The 16660-nt window shown below is 38.6% G+C and overlaps 1 protein-coding gene across 3 annotated transcripts in view; it reads left to right on the top strand.

Moving 5' to 3' along the window:
• Positions 1-16660, top strand: part of LOC140734206 (transcription factor Dp-1-like) — a 99046-nt gene that overhangs the window by 53149 nt on the left and 29237 nt on the right. For all 3 annotated transcript variants that reach the window (XM_073057876.1, XM_073057877.1, XM_073057878.1), the window contains 3 exons: positions 4522-4687; positions 14311-14457; positions 15555-15623. In XM_073057876.1, coding sequence (XP_072913977.1) covers positions 4522-4687; positions 14311-14457; positions 15555-15623 — 382 coding nt within the window. The remainder of the gene's footprint in view (positions 1-4521; positions 4688-14310; positions 14458-15554; positions 15624-16660) is intronic.

Below are 16660 nucleotides of genomic sequence, written 5' to 3'. Positions count from 1 at the left end.
TATAAATGTCCATTGTAATTTCCATCCATGTATTTAAAGTTGGGCTCTCCTGTGATAACCATTTCCTAGTAAGAGTCTTTTTACCAGCCACCAACAGTATATTCATTAAATATTTATCTCTTTTCAACCATTCTTGAGGTATTTATCCAAAATATATGGTCTTACTCTCCAAGGGTATTTCACATTTAAAGATGTCTGGTAGGGCAATGTGTATTCCCCTCCAATAGTTTTTGATAACAGGGCAGTCCCAAAAAATATGATAATGATTTGCATTTTGATTTCCACAATTTCTCCAGTAAACAGGGAGGTTACTATCATAATGGGATTTCTGAGAGGGTGTAATAAAATATCTTATCAAGTTTTTCCATCCAAACTCCCTCCATTTCTGTGAATCGGTACACTTCCATTGATATCTCCATATTGTTGTCCATTCTTCCTCAGATATAATTATCCCTCCTTCCTTCTCCCATTTTGTTTTAATGTATGAAGTCGAATGTGTTTTAAGATTTGACAACCCCTTATACATGCTTGAAATGATTCTACTACCATTATCTGAATGATATGCTTTTCTAAAGAACTCTATCAAGCATGTATTTGCCTTGGTTACATTTTTAAGCATCTTATTAACATATTGTCGCATCTGTAAATACCGATTTAAAAATCTTGTTTTTCTAATAAGTGTTTCTCTTTACGCATTTCAAAACTGAACAGTGTTCCTTCTTTCATTATGTTGCAAAGAACATTAGCTGTCCAGTCCTTAAATCTAGCATCCAATTTATTTGGTGTAAAATCAGAGTCATATGCACACCATTTAAGAATTGCAATATCTCCCTCTAGATTATATTCTTTTATAGTAGTTTTCCATATTTTAAGAGTCAATTTCACCCATGGGTTATCAATAGTATTTATGTACCTTTGCAAGTTGTTATCAGCCAAAATTGCTTGTATGGGGATGAGAAGTACCCGCTCCTCAATGTTTTTCCATTGAGCGTCATATGATGGGTTGCACCAACATATCACAGCTCTCAACTGTGCTGCAAAATAATAATCTCTAAGAGAAGGTAGGCCCCATTCCCCCCTTTTCCTTTGCTAATTGCAAAGCTTTGAGGCGAACCCTAGGCCTTTTACCCTGCCAAATATACCTTGATAGCATCTTGTTCCATTCATTGAATTGATTTTGATTACCGTAATCTCTATTGGTAGGGTCTGAAAGAGATATAACAGTCTGGGCAGTATATTCATTTTAATAGACTCGATCCTTGAACTGAGACTGAAAAAAGGAATCAGGCTCCATCTTGCCACATCTTCCTTAATCTTTTTATATAGAGGCTGATAATTACATTCTGATAATTTTGCCAAATCTTTTGGCATAATGCTGCCCAAATATTTGAAAGACTCTATGTGCTATGCCCAGAGGTATCGACTTTCAATTTCTCTTGCTGGGCTATAGTAATATGAAAGTAATTGGGTTTTATATATGTTAATCTTGTATCCTGATAATTGACCATATTGTTCAAAGGATTGCATCAGTTTAGGTAAAGAGCATGTTGGTTGCCCTAGATAGATCAAAATGTCATCCGCATAACAAGCCAATTTATGCTCTGTCCCTTTAATAGTAATTCCCCTGATATCTTCATTTTGTCTGATGTATTGAGCTAATGGTTCCAGATATAACGCGAAGAGTAATGGTGACCATGTACAACCCTGTCTCGTGCCCCTTTCTAGGGTAAGACTATTTGATAAATATCCATTGATTTTAATCTTAGCAGTAGGATTGTCATATAGTGTCTGTATAGTTTTAATAATTGTGTCTTGGAAACCAAATCTATGTAAAACTCTGTAAAGAAAATTCCAATTAACCGAATCAAGTACTTTTTTCAGAGTCTACGCTTATCACTATTGCTTGGATTTGATTTTTTTGTATATGATCCATAATGTGAAGTGTCCTTCGTATATTGTCCTGAGTCTGGCATTGTATAAAACCTGTCTGATCATTACGTATCTGTATGGGTAGAAACTCCTCTAATCGTTTGGCCACGATGGAGGTAAATAACCTATAATCTACATTAAGAAAGGATATTGGTCTAAATGACCCACATTCCATTTTATCCTTCTTTCGGTATAGCTGAGATTATTGCTTCCTTTCCACCTTATTTTCAATCGTGATGGTGATTATTTTCGTGAACAGAAACATTGCGGATTCAGAGCTGCACTGGGTCCTAATGTCCATCGCACTGAGACATGTTAAATAAAGTACCGTGTTCCGCTGGGTCCTAAAGACCACTGCACTGAGACAGGTTAAATAAGGGACTTGAGCATCTGCGTTTTTTGGTATCCGCAGGAGGTTTCAGAACCAATCCCCTGCGGATAAGGAGGGCTGACTGTAAAAGCAAAATGCACCAGGTCAGGCTGCATCTCTGCAAAGAGAAACAGCTAATGTTTCAAACTGAACATCTGATGCAACCTGACCTGAGTACTTGAAGGATTTTCTTTTTTTTAAATTTTATCAGGTTAGAACAGGATTTCTCAACAGGGGGTTCTGCAGAACCCAAGGGTTCCGTGAGAGGTCACTTGGGGTTTTGTAAGAGATCATGAATTTAAAAAAAAAATACATTTTTGAGCTTAATGTGACATGCGATGCTAGCACTCAGAGTGGTGGGCAGTGACTGGGCAATCCCGTTAGCGATCTCGTTAGAGGTCTCTAAGCCCAGTATAGCAGTGCACAGTAGGACCATGTTTATTTGGTTGAGACCATTCTCAGTTTTTGACACAAACTCTCCCAACTTAGTCTGTGGCATCCCAAATTGCCTCCCCCAACTTCCCCTTGCGCACCGCCAACTGACTTCTAGGAGTGAACAAATTCTACAGGAGTAATAGAATATTGGAGGGCAATTTTTATTCTAAATACATTTTTACACAGTAGGATCATGCTGTAAATGTTGCGGAAGGTGGATTGTGTAGGTTAGAAGTGAATTGCATTGTGGAGTTTTTGAATTTTTTGCAATTTTCTGATTTTGTTATTTATTATACTGTTCTTTTTTATATTGTATTAACCCCTGTATGTTACAGACATATCTGATGGTACAGTCTTCTGAGTCATTGGTTAAGCAAGCTAGGGCTTTGTTCTTTGGAGCAAAGAAGAATGAGAGGTGTCTTGATAGAGGTGTATCTGATCCAGGTTGATGAGTAAATAGATTTCATCAATAAATGTGATGTAACATTTGAAAGATTTGTAAATGATGGTGAAATTCAAGAAAACTTCTGTTGCATAAAGCTGCCCAAAACAAGCAAAGGCCAAGATATATTTAATGTTTTGTCATCATATCTGGAAGCAAAAGGTCAAAAGTTGCAATTGGAGGAACTGTGTTGCTTTAGCTTATGACTTTTAGTAACTTTATAATTCAACATTGTTAATAAATTTTTATGTTGTAAATAGAACTAATTAAAATCAATTTACAACCTTTATTTAAATTATATCTGTCAAGCCTACCTTTAGAAAAATTAAATACTATTTGGCTTAAGCCAGTTATTTATCAGAAATTTATTATGTTTGTCTTACGAGTTTTAAAAATTTATGAAAGAGAAAGATTAATTTCAAGAAAGGTTTGGCTAAAAATTCAGTCTCTATGCAAAAGAGCATTGACAATTATTTTTGAATTATTGTATCTACAACTTACTGATCACGCCAACATACCATGAGCTGTAGATGTAATTTTTACACAGGGGTTCCCTGAAAACTGAAAATTATTTCAAGGGTTCCTCCAGGCAAAAAGGTTGAGAAAGGCTGTGTTAGAGACTGACAACACCTTGATCTATCTGTAATCTGATTTGTGCACTGTTGGTCCAATATCCTGGCTCATCAGGACCTAAATATTGGTACGAGCAACATCATTGGTCCTTTTGTAAACTCAGCTATAAAGTTAAGTCATGCAAATTTTCATTAAATACAATCAGTTGCAGCTTTACTAGGTGCACTTTGTTAATGCAAATGTCTAATCAGCCAATAATTTGACAGCAACTCTATATAAAAGCATGCAGGCCTGGTCAAGAGGTTCCATTGTTGATCAGACCAAGCATCAATAGAGAAGAACTGTGATCTAAGTGACTTGGAATGATTGTTGGTGTCAGGCAGGGTTGTTTGAGTATGTCAGAAACTGCTGATCTCCTGAGATTTTAATACACAAGTCTCTAATGGTGCGTAAAACAAAAAAACATCTAGGGAGTGGCAGTTCTGAGTGGAAATGCCTTATTAATGAAAGGTCAGAGGAGAATGGCCAGACTTTCAAGCTGACAGGAAGATGATAGTAACTTAAATAACCATACATTACAACAGTGGTGTGTAGAAGAGCATCTGAGTGCACAATGCAGTGATAAGTGGATAGGCCACAGCAGTAGAAGACCATGAGCATACAGAAATGCACTGTGGCCACTGACTGTATTTTCATTACTTAAAAAAATTAGCACACCTAATTCATGATCAAAGGACAAAACGTTTTGAAATTTTAATTGTTTACTTTTCAGTAAAAGGAACAAAAAGGGTGAAAAGAATGGCAAAGGATTGCGGCACTTCTCAATGAAGGTTTGCGAAAAAGTGCAGCAGAAAGGAACAACTACCTACAATGAAGTGGCAGATGAGCTGGTGGCAGAATTCAGTAATACCAACAACCAGGAATCTGGCTCTGATGAAGTAAGGCATAATTAAATTTTAGCACATTAAAATTGTTTGCTTTTTTGGCATAAATCATGCAGAACCTCTCACATCGAGATGGAGGAAATTGATTTTAATCAATTTTATATGTTTTGTATGCCACTGACATCCCTACAGTGACCAGGGCAGTTAATAAAAATGCTTAACCTAATCAAACCTTTATTTTAACTGCAAATGAAGCAAATCTGAAAGTTCTTCCTAAACAAATGGGACATCTCAGCACAGTACAGGAACTTTGACCCAGGATGTTGTGCTGATCTTATAAACTACTCTTAAGATCTTCCATCTCACATAACCCTTCATTTATCAACCAAAAATCTCTTAAAATCTGCCTAATGTATCTGATTTTTTAGAGACCCCTGGCAACACACTCCACGCACCCACCATTCTCTATGTAAAACCACTTGCCTCCCCCCTGTACTTTCCTCCAATCACCTTAAAATTATGCCCCCTTGTATTAGCTACTTCCACCCTGGGGAAAAAGTCTGGCTGGCTACTCAGTCAATGCCTCTTATCTTGTACACCTCTATCAAGTCACCTCTCTTCCTTCTTTGCTCCAGAGAACAAATCCCTAGCTTGCTCAACCTATGTCCTCCTAAAACATTCTGTTCAATCCACGCAGCATCCTGTTATATCTCCTCTGTGCCCTCTAAAGCTTCCACATCCTGTAATGAGATGACCAAGTTAACACATTATTCCAAATGTAGTCTAGCCAGGGTTTTATAGAGCTGCAACATTGCCTCATGACTCTTGAACTCAGTCTCCTGATTAGTGAAGGCCAACACACTATATGCCTTAACAACCCTAAAAACATGTGCAGAATCTTTGAGGGATCTATGAACATGGACCTCTTTGTTCCTAGACACTGCTAAGAATCCTGCTATTCTCCCCAGTATTCTGCCTTCAAATTTGACTTTCCAAAGTGAATCTCTTCGCACTTTTTTGGGTTGAACTCCATCTTCCACTTCTCAGCCCATCTCTGCATCCTGTCAATGTCCCATTGTACCTCTTGGCATCTGCAAACTTACTAACCCATGCTTCCACTTCCTCACCCAAGTCATTTATAAAGATCAGAAAGAGCGGATCCCCATGGAATATCACAGGTAACTGACCTCCAGCAGATTACACTCCATCTACAACTACCCTTTGACATGTATGGTGTTAGATATGTGGGTTATGACCGAAGAAAAGAATGGCTGGTGTCACTTAGAACTATTGTGCAAAGGTGTTTATTAAGTGCATCAAACAGCAAACTTACAAAAACATTAAGTCCATTCTTTCAAATCCAGTTACATACCTGATTCAAAAAGGTGTACAAGATAAGTGTCCATTATCCACTTAGAAACCTAGGCAAGTGAGCCTACTACTTTCAAAGTATGGACTGAATATTTGTGAAAATAAAGCATTTGATGGCACTGGGCCCATATTCATTGGACTTGAAAAGAATGAATAGGGACGTCATTGAAACCTGTTGAATATTGAAAGGCCTAAATAGAATGGATGTGGGAAGGATATTTCCTGTGTGGCAGAATCCAGGACCAGAACAGAGATGAGGAAAAATTTCTTTAGTCGGAGGTGGTGAATCTGTGGAATTCATTGCCACAGGCGGCTGTGGAGGCCAAGTCATTGGGTATATTTAAACCAGGTTGATTGGTTCTTGATTAATAGTGTCAAAGGTTATGGGGAGAAGGCAGGAGAATAGGGTTGAGAAGGATAATAAATCAGCCATGATAGAATGGCAGAGTAAACTCTGGGCTGAATGGTTGAACTCTGCTCCTATATTATTGACTACACTGTGGACAGGTGTGGAAAATCGACATCTTTGTAAATATTTAGACTGAAATGCTGAAGTGTGATTGTGGAGAGTATTGTAACAAAGGCATTCTATATTTTGATTGGTGACATTGGCAAGTTTGGGTATGGTTTTAGTTGTAATGGTAATAAAGGCATTTTGACAATAGAGATGAGTAAGTGGAAGCTGGTGTCTAGATTGCAGTTGGGTTGTGTTGATATTTCCTGACATCTGAATTGTTGTTTGTGCATGCAGTTTACCTTTTATTACTAGAATGCTTCAACCATTATAGAAATTTTGTCTGCATGTGAAACTCGTGGTAGTGTCTTCTAAGGGACAAGCACACCACTACCCGATAGATGACAGCTTTAAATTAAAAACTTTCCATCTTGAATTCTCTCAGCTGGATGTGGTTTATCAGTCTTTACTGATTGTTAAATAACTGGGAAGCAAGGTGCTTCTCCTGTGGATTGGGAATGGGGAAAAAATGAGCGAACTGTCTTGTTCCTTCTCAACCCACTCTTAATTTTTCTTCCTACTGAACAGGGTGAGATTGTTGGCAGGAATTTGCAGTCCACAATGTCGTGGCTGGAAGAGAGCCCTCTACAAGGGAACACAAATTAATTGTGTGCAATTGAGAATGAATTACAAAGGTATATTGCATGGTGGAATCTTTCTCTTCTTGGTGGGCACACTGGCCCAGAATATTGGGGGTTTTAGTTTTTATTTAGTTTTACTGCATTAATTCCCTCTACTAGAAGAGTTGCCTGAACTATTTAATAAAATTCCCTACTCAGTGCCACTTAACCTATTGAGTTTTCATAAACACAAGACTGGATGCTGGAAATCCAGAGCAACACACAAAATACTGAAGGAACTTGGCAGGTCTGGTGACATCTATGAAAATGGAAAAAAAACAGTCGACATTTCTGGCTGAGAGTCACCGTCAGTTGCTGCAGTATTTTGTGTGTGTTACTCTGGATTTCAGCATCTGCAGAATCTCTTGAGTTAATTAATAAAGGAAATAAGATTTTCAATTCTATTTTGATATCCCAGTTAAGAATCAGACTTTCAAAAAAAAGTATTAGGAGATAGAAGGAGGAAGGAGACCTGATAATTTTTTCCCTCTCCTCTCCCTCTTCTATTCCCCACTCTGGACTCTATCTCTTCTATCTCCTATCACCGAATAGCTAGTTCTCCTTCCCCCCACCTTTTTATTCTGGCATCTTGCCCCCTGTTTCTCGGTCTTTAAAGGGTGTCTTGGCCTGAAATGTCGACTGTTTATTCATTTCCATAGATGCTGCCTGACCTGTTGAGTTCCTCCGTCATTTTGTGTGCGTTGTATTGAGATTTCATCTCTATACTTCAGATCAACACATGACACATGTTTTTATCTTAAATTTTGTTTACTTGGGTTGCATAAAGGATATGGGTACTGTAAATCAAATGAAGCCCGAATGTTTTTCAGTATTGAAAAGAATTCTGCCAAATATACCTACCAGATGTAGTTTTGTATTTCATATGTAATCTCTGTACCATGTTTTCCATTTAATAATAAGTTACTTAGCAGTTTATTGGGAGGGTGGTGGGAGGTCTTATTTGATAACCAATGGAGTAGAAGTAATTTTGTGTATATAACATTAATCTACTTGCGTATAAGAATAGGAGAAATAAGTTATTCAAATCCTTGAACCCAGTTCTCTTCAGATCTCTGAACTACCTGTATCCACCTGCCTTAATGGCCTTTACAAGAAAGCTTCCATAGATCACTGATGTAAAATTTAAATCTGGTCACTATCTGCTACATTGTAGGGAGACTTCTGCTTATCTGTGAAGAGCTTGCATAAACTTGTCTGCCTTAGATTAAAGTTGTCTTTGTTATAGACTTTCTTGTCTATTCAAGGTCCTAAAAGAAAGTGCTCAAATTGCATCTTCATGCATGTTCTTGTAACATAAGAATGCTTGACAAAATTACTGTGGTGGGGTGAGCGAGAGGTAGAAACTGACTCACACAAGGCCAACATTTATAAACCACCTTCTCAGGGGTCATAAATATTGGCCGTGTTAGTGATGTCCAGACCTTGAAAACTAAAAAGTTTTTCTAATCCAAGTAGAATTTGGAATTTACACTGCATTCCATTTAACATATTATGAACATCTTTGTAATGGCTAGAGCTATGTGATGTATTATAGATATTGTTTAATCTCTAAAATGTAGCAGAGCAGCAAAACGCTCTCTAAGTATTAAGGTTAGCCCTTTTTTACCCTTTTAATTATATTTTCTACCCAACTGGTACATTTTGGTAATTAGTATATACAAATCTCTATCTTTCTAGACAGTCATTGTTCTTTACTTCCAGCATTAAAAAAAATACAAATAGATCAACCTTTTTCTGTCCAAGCCATGTTATCCCACACATTCATGTTGAAATCCATATAGTATAGTTTAGATCAGGGTTTCTCATCTGGGGTTCCATGGGATCCTAGGGTTCAGGGAGAGGTTCCTGAGGGTTCTGCAAGAGATTGTGATTTTTAAAAAAATAAACAGCGTTATTTGAACTTCAGGCAATGAGCGATGCTAGTGCTGGCAGTGATGGGTAGTGATCGAGCAGCCCCTTTAGCAATCACATTAGAGGTCTCTTAGCCCAGTGTGCAGTGGACTGTATTTATTTGCTTGAGTCCATTCTCAGTTTTTAACGTGAGATGGGGAGAGAGCATTGATAATTGGTGAGCACTGTTTTGCGCAGAGGGAAGGATGGTAAATTGAGAATTGGTGAGTGTTGTGTTGCACGGAGGGGAGGACAGTAAGCTGATGAGCATGAAGTGTGTTTTCCAGGCATTGAATGGACTTGCCCAACTTAAGTTGTGACATCACCCTCTCTCTCCCGAGTTACCTCCCCCAACTTCCCCTTCTGTGGCGCTAACTGACTTATGGGAGTGAGCAAACTATTGATGCGGAGAAAATTGGAGAAAAATTTTCATTCTGAAGACACAATATCATGTGGTGATTTTTGAAGAGGATTCTAGGTGTACAGACAGTTCTGATAAAGTTAATGATGAAGAAATTACAATCTGAGTCATTTCACTACACTGGTACAACAACAGACACAAAAAACTATAAAAGTTTTTAGAACAAAAAACTATAATAGTTTGTACAAAACTATAAAAGTTTATTTGCACAACAAATACACAAAGTACAAACATTAAGTACTTACAAGACAGTGAATAAATTCAAATTAAAATATGTTTACTACTGTCTATAAAACCGTCAATTCCCTGGGTGGCCCACTGCTCCCAGAGATCTTCCACTATACCCATTGTGACCGGATGCTCCCTTTCCATGGACAGCCGAGCACGAGTGTATCCTCGGAAGAGGGGTAGGCCCAGGAGCAAGCCCACCTGTAGATCCTCCTTGAGACCTGCCCCTTCTGTACACCTCTCACTCCAGATAAGCATGTAACTCCTCCAGGCCACAGTATGGACAGGAGGTTGGGGTGTCGGTGAACCTATTGCACGGTACTGCCCAATGTACATGGGAAGGGCCCTTGCAGAAAGAGATTTCCACTGGGGACGACCTCCACTGCCAGATGGTAAAACAGATCGCTAAGGCGAGTCTGGTCGGCAAGACGAAGGCCAGGAAGTGAAAGGTGTATAAGAGCAGCCTGTACAAGAAATGCTTTGGGGCGTCACGGAAGGGCATGGTGGGCATCTCCGCAAGATGGCTCAAGTTGTCTCCTACCTCTCCCATGTGGTATCCCGAAGCCTGGGAGGACTTTCAAAAAAATGGTAGGCCAGATTTTGCTAAGTGCTTTGAAGTTGAAGAATGGCTGCAGAAACTAGCCTACTTAACAGGTGTTTCCCATCATATAAACCAGTTGAACAAGTCTTTGCAAGGCCCTGGAGAAAATGTTTTAATTTCAAGTGACAAGATTATTGTATTTAAAAGGAATCTAAATCTTTGGAAAAATCGCGCTGCAAAAGGAAATCCTGAAATGTTTCCACTGCTGTTTGGGCTTGAGAGTGAGGAAGAATTATCAGAAAATCTCTAGTGTTACTGAAAACCACCAGGAAGAACTGCAGAACAAAATAGAACAGTATTTTCCTTCCTTTCAACAAAAGTGTATTACTGGGTGAGGGACCCTTTCTCTAAATCTTCTGCTCAGCCTGAGAACTTGACTTTGAAAGAAGAGGAACAACTTTGAGCTGCACTCTGATCATGCACTCAAGATGAGATTTACTGATCTGTCCCTGAACAAGTTCGAGATTGCTATAAAAGAAGAGTATCCTGCCATTCACACGAAAGCAATGAACATCTTGCTGCAATTTTCAACTTCTTACGTGGGAGCAAGCTTTTTCTTGTTTAACGAGCATCAAGAGCAAGGATAGAAATGCATCTCATTTCAGTTGAAGGTGAATTCAGTGTGAGCTTATCTAAAGTTTGGCCAAGAATTCAGAAATTTATTATGCTTGCCTTGTGTATTTTTTTAATTTATGGAAGAGAAAGAAAGAGTAAATTCAAGAAAAGTAAGCCAAGCTTATATATCTCTTTTCAGGAAAGGTTGGCTAAAAATTCATTCTCTACTCAAAGAAGCATTGAAAATTATTTTTGGATCATTATATCTACAAGTTACTGATCATGCTAACGTACCATGAGCTCTAGGTATAATAATTTTTATGCAGCGGTTCCCTGAAACCTGAAAATTATTTCAAGGGTTCCTACAGGGCAAAAAGATTTGAGAAAGGCTGGTTTATGTAATTCAATTAACTATCAGTTTTTTTTGTAATTTTATGCTGTTGGCCATTTCATAACTTGTGCCATCAGTCTGTTTTCTGGTAAACATCGGCTGTTCTTTATTTGTCATTTGATTCGTTAAATGAATAGTTGATGCACCATCAATAACTCACTCTGAGACGTAAGAAGCGAGATATCGGCTTTTATTGACTGGAAGAATGAACAACACTACATCCTGGAGAATGAGGCCGGGCATCAGGCCTCAATCGCCTTTATACAGGGGTCTGTGGGAGGAGCCACAGAAGCAGTCATCAGGGGTCAGTGGGAGGAGCCACAGGAGCAGTCAGCAGGGGGTCTGTGGGAGGAGCCACAGGAGCAGTCAGCAGGGGTCTGTGGGAGGAGCCACAGGAGCAGTCAGCGGGGTCAGTGGGAGGAGCCACAGGAGCAGTCAGCAGGGGGTCTGTGGGAGGAGCCACAGGAGCAGTCAGCAGGGGTCTGTGGGAGGAGCCACAGGAGCAGTCAGCAGGGAGTCTGTGGGAGGAGTCACAGGAGCAGTCAGCAGGGGTCTGTGGGAGGAGCCACAGGAGCAGTCAGCGGGGTCAGTGGGAGGAGCCACTGGAGCAGTCAGCAGGGGTCTGTGGGAGGAGCCACAGGAGCAATCAGCAGGGGTCTGTGGGAGGAGCCACAGGAGCAGTCAGCAGGGGTCTGTGGGAGGAGCCACAGGAGCAGTCCAGACAGGTATATGTAGTTCACCACAATAGTTAGGCAGGTCCTTGTAGGACACTTTGAGTTTGTACAAAGTGTGTACAACTTTGTATGCTGCTTATCAACCAGGATGTGAAGCAAATATTTCCTTGGGTGAAAAGATTCTTGCTACTTTTAAATTTTATTTAATTTAAACTTGTTTAATGAAAATTTTTCAAAGACTGCTGTGTGTGTCATTAACACGGAAAATAAGTATGAATTATCTGCAACACACACAAAATGCTGGTGGAACACAGCAGGCCAGGCAGCATCTATAAAGAGAAGCACTGTCGATGTTTCGGGCCGAGATCCTTCGTCCTGACAGTGGTCCTAAGACCACTGCACTGAGACAGGTTAAATAAGGGACTTGAGCATCTGCGTTTTTTGGTATCTGTGGGGGGTCTCAGAACCAATCCCCCGCGAAAAAGCAGGGCCGACTGTATTTCTCAATTAGATGTTGCGATTGATGGAATTGGGAAAATCGAATAACTGTTAATTTAGCATGACACATTATATTAATAAATAAGCCAGCATATTATCACCCTTGAATCTGCATTTGTGATGTTATTGTCACAATTGGCTTCAATGTTCCTAGACAGGAGGGGCTAAAATTCCAGCCAAGTTGCTTGGTTTTCAGTGGTTGTAAAGTTTTAGGTATGTGGTCTGTTAATGTCAACCACACATGTTCAGTTATGGTTGCATTATCATTTCAGTAGTCCTGTTTTATTCATTGACAATTTTTGATTTTTATTTAGCTGTTTTCAGCCTACTTTAAGAGAAAAGTGACATTGCTGTAACAAAATTACAGGTTGAGCACCCCTTATCAGAAATGCTTAGGGCTGAAAGTGTTTCTAATTTTTGTTCTTTTTCGGATATTTGCATCAGTACAATGAGATACCTTCGGGACAGGACCCAGGCTTAAACAGAAAATCCATTTACATTACATCTATAACATACGTATATCCTGAATGTCATTTTATATAATATTTTTAATAATTTTGTGTATGAAACAATGTGTACATTGAACCATCAAAAAGGTAAGCTATCACTACCTCAACTGCCCAGGTGAACAGCCAGTGACTGTTTGGGATCGCTGTCATTCCCAACTCTGAATTCATATGCTCACCAGTCTTTGACTTACACTACTTCGTCACTGTATGTATGATGCAGCCATTCAGCATGTTAGCTTTTCATCAAAAGTAATCTTGGCAAACGCATCATTGAATTTCTCTGCTGCTTTGTGATCAGCAAACGTTTTTTCACCACAAGTCTTTAAAAATTTAATGCCATGCCTTTTCTTAAATTTCTGCAATCATCCTGAGGAATATTCATAATTACCTTCAATTTTCAGTTCATTGGGATAGATCTCTCATGGTCAGCCAGATTTTCACTCCGAGGAATCCACTCTTTCAATACAAGATCTTAATTTTTCGCTTTCTGCAGTGTTTCTCTATTTTTCATTAATTTATGTACATTACATGTGTGAGGTCACTTTTTAGAACTGTATGTGGTGCATTGCATGAGAAACTTCCCAACGCCTTATAGAATTTTCTATCTGTCACGTCATGTTAGTGCTCAAAAATTTTTTATCCTGTATTAGCAAGAATTTCTAACTTGGGGGTCTTCGAAAATTGAATGCTTTTAAATGTTTTTGTCTGGTTTTGTTGCACTAAGACAACTAGCTACTTAAAGGAAAAAATGGGTATTGGTTTTAAAACACCTGAGTTTTCTACAGCTTAAAACAGCATTATTCCTTTATTTGCCTTACCAGTTGCAGTCTTTGTTTATCCCTATTCACAGGTAAGAATTGGAAGATAACCTTGTTCATATAGTTTAAGCAAGCTAATCAGCTGTGATTTAATTGTTCCTCTCCCATTTGGGGATGGCTTGCTGGACTTCTCAAAGGTTGGAATTATAGAGTACTTATGGCACAGAATACAGTAACTGGTCTGTTGAGTCTATGCTGGCTCCTAGAGTGTCTCATGTGACAACTGATTCCCCATAACCATTTAAAATGTTTCTATTGAGTGCCTCTTTAATTCAGTCGTGAAGGTGATACTTGTTTTGATAAACTTTGCAAGTATATAAAAGTTTTCTCAACTCTTTGCACAATATGCTAGTCAGAACATTTTTATTCTCTTTACCCTGCCTGGGCCAACCATGCTCTAAAGAGAATAACTGCAGTTCTATTCCAACTTTATTGTTAAAAGAAAACAGAAATGGATCCATAGTAGAGTGGTACATTTGCATCTAACATGTGATGTGATTTTCTTTTGAAACACGTTCATTCCACATTTTTTTAATGAGAAAATATTTTTGTATTCTAATTCACAGCAGGGGTATGATCAAAAAAATATAAGACGTCGTGTATATGATGCATTGAATGTGCTCATGGCAATGAACATAATCTCCAAAGAGAAGAAAGAAATCAAGTGGATAGGACTCCCCACAAATTCAGCTCAAGAGTGTCAGAATCTGGAGGTAAGATAAGAATGTCTGTGTGTGACTCTTTTAAACAAACTATATGTCTACCATCTGCATACCAAGATATTTCAGCACATTCTGACAGAAAATTTCTTTAATTCTGGTTTAGTATGCACACATATCAGTGATTTGAAAAGCAAAAGACAGCAGATGCTGGAAATCTGAAATAAAAGCAGAAAATACTGGAAATGCTCAGCATGCAAAGCAGCATGTTCATTCCCTAAACTAGAAAAGTGAGAAACCAAATTTAATATTCTCATGAAGGGTCTTCTGCCGTCATTGGCTTCCTTTACTTCACATTCATGAGCGTACATAAATGTCTCAAGTCTATAATGTTTCTGCCTTGACCACCACCCTTGACAGTTTCTGTTAGCTTCAATAGTTTCTCTTCATTGTTCAGTTACTTTTTTTTTGTCTTCTGTTGCTTTTCTTTTGACACTCTGCTTCCAAATTTCCTTTTCTGTTTTGCTGTGGTTGATTTCCACCTACCAGTGCTGTTGTTGAACATTTTGACTGAGGTTGAGCTGTTAAGTTTTTTATATATTGGCACCCAGTTAGCACCCCATTTAGCATGAGTGAAAAATTTATTAGCTCAACCTCACTGCTTGTATTTTATACACTTTGTATGTCTCTGTAATGCTTTGTTCTTCATTTTGCAGAATATAGTTCTTGTTAATGAAAGAAAATTCTTTGATTTGTCTCTGAACATATTCTTACAATTGAGTTAATTTACTTAACTATCCTTATTTAACTTATGGAAGGGTTAAATTTAGCTTCGAATTGTCTTCAGTCTTTTGAGAACTATTCAGGCTTTCATTTGAGCCTATTGACATGTCTGATTCTAATTGCAGTATAATTGATAATCTTGTTTTCATCTGTCTTGGTTTTGGGCACTATAAGTCCCTTCCATAAGCCCCTTAATTTTTTTTAAATATCCCTCTACAAACAAGAGGGATATCTCCTTGTGTGGCATTGTGGTTAAATTTTGCTTGAAAATGCTTCTTAAATCTGAAATTTTACAATAATTATACCACAGTAGCAGACTAGTTTGCAGCTTTCAGCAAGTGTTGGCGTTTTTGTTTTTATGTGACTAGATGGAGAAGCGGAGGAAACTGGAGATGATTAAACAGAAGCAGTTACAACTTAAGGAGTTGCTTCTGCAGGTACTATTTCAAAGATTTTCAACATTATGAAGATTTATTTAGTAGCATGTTAATAGTTAAAATTTATTACCAATAGTTTACTAGTATAGGCTGAACAAAATAATAGAACATGCAACAGCATAGGAACAGGCCCTTCTGCCCACAATGTTGAGCCATACCAATTAAGTTAGTAACCATATAGCCATCTAAACTAATCTCCTCTACCTATACAGTGACCACATCCTTCTATTTTCCTCACATTTGTGTGCCTATCTAAACATCTCTTAAAAGTCCCTAATCTGCCTCTATCATCACCGCAGAGAACACCTTCCAGGCATCCACTACTCTCTGCATATTAACAAGAAAACTTGCTCCTCACACCTCCTTTGAAATTACCCTTTCACCTTAATTACGTAGTTACATTTTTTTTTAAACTGCTGGGTGCTGTCTGAAGAGATCACTGAGTCATGGCTGAAGATCATACTTGGGAGCTTAATATCCAAATGCTCCATGACTATCATAATATTGGTCTTATTACATGCTTTGTATTGACTGCACAGGCAGGTAAGCAGAGGGAGTGGGGTGATTCTGTTGGTAAAATGAAATCAAATCCTTAAGAGATAGCATAGGGTTCGAAGGTATAGCATTCTTGTGAGATGGTAAAGACAATGATGGAAGTTATTTAAAGCCCTCCAACCAGCAGGCAGGATGTGGAATATAAATTACAATGAGAGATAGAAAAAGCATGTAATAAGAGCAATTTATGATAGTCATGGAACATTTCAATATGCAAGTAGATTGGGAAAATCAGGTTTGTGCTGGGTCCCAAGAGAGTGAATTTGTAGTAAGCCTGCAAGATTGCTTTTCAGAGTAGCCTGTGGTTGAGCCCACTGGGGGAAGGCAATATCTGGCAGCTCTTGGGCTGTATTCCCTGGCATTCAGGAGAATGAGGTGGGGGTGGGGGGGGGGGGGGGTTCTCATTGAAATGTTTCAAATGTTAAAAGGCCTGAACAGTTTTTTTTCATGGTAAGGGAGTCCAGGACAAGAGGGCACAGCTT

This window comes from Hemitrygon akajei, chromosome 10 (assembly GCF_048418815.1).
Source record: "Hemitrygon akajei chromosome 10, sHemAka1.3, whole genome shotgun sequence".
NCBI classification, from domain to species: Eukaryota; Metazoa; Chordata; class Chondrichthyes; order Myliobatiformes; family Dasyatidae; genus Hemitrygon; species Hemitrygon akajei.
The sequence above is the reverse complement of the archived record's forward strand: the minus strand, read 5'-3'. Positions and strand labels throughout refer to the sequence as shown.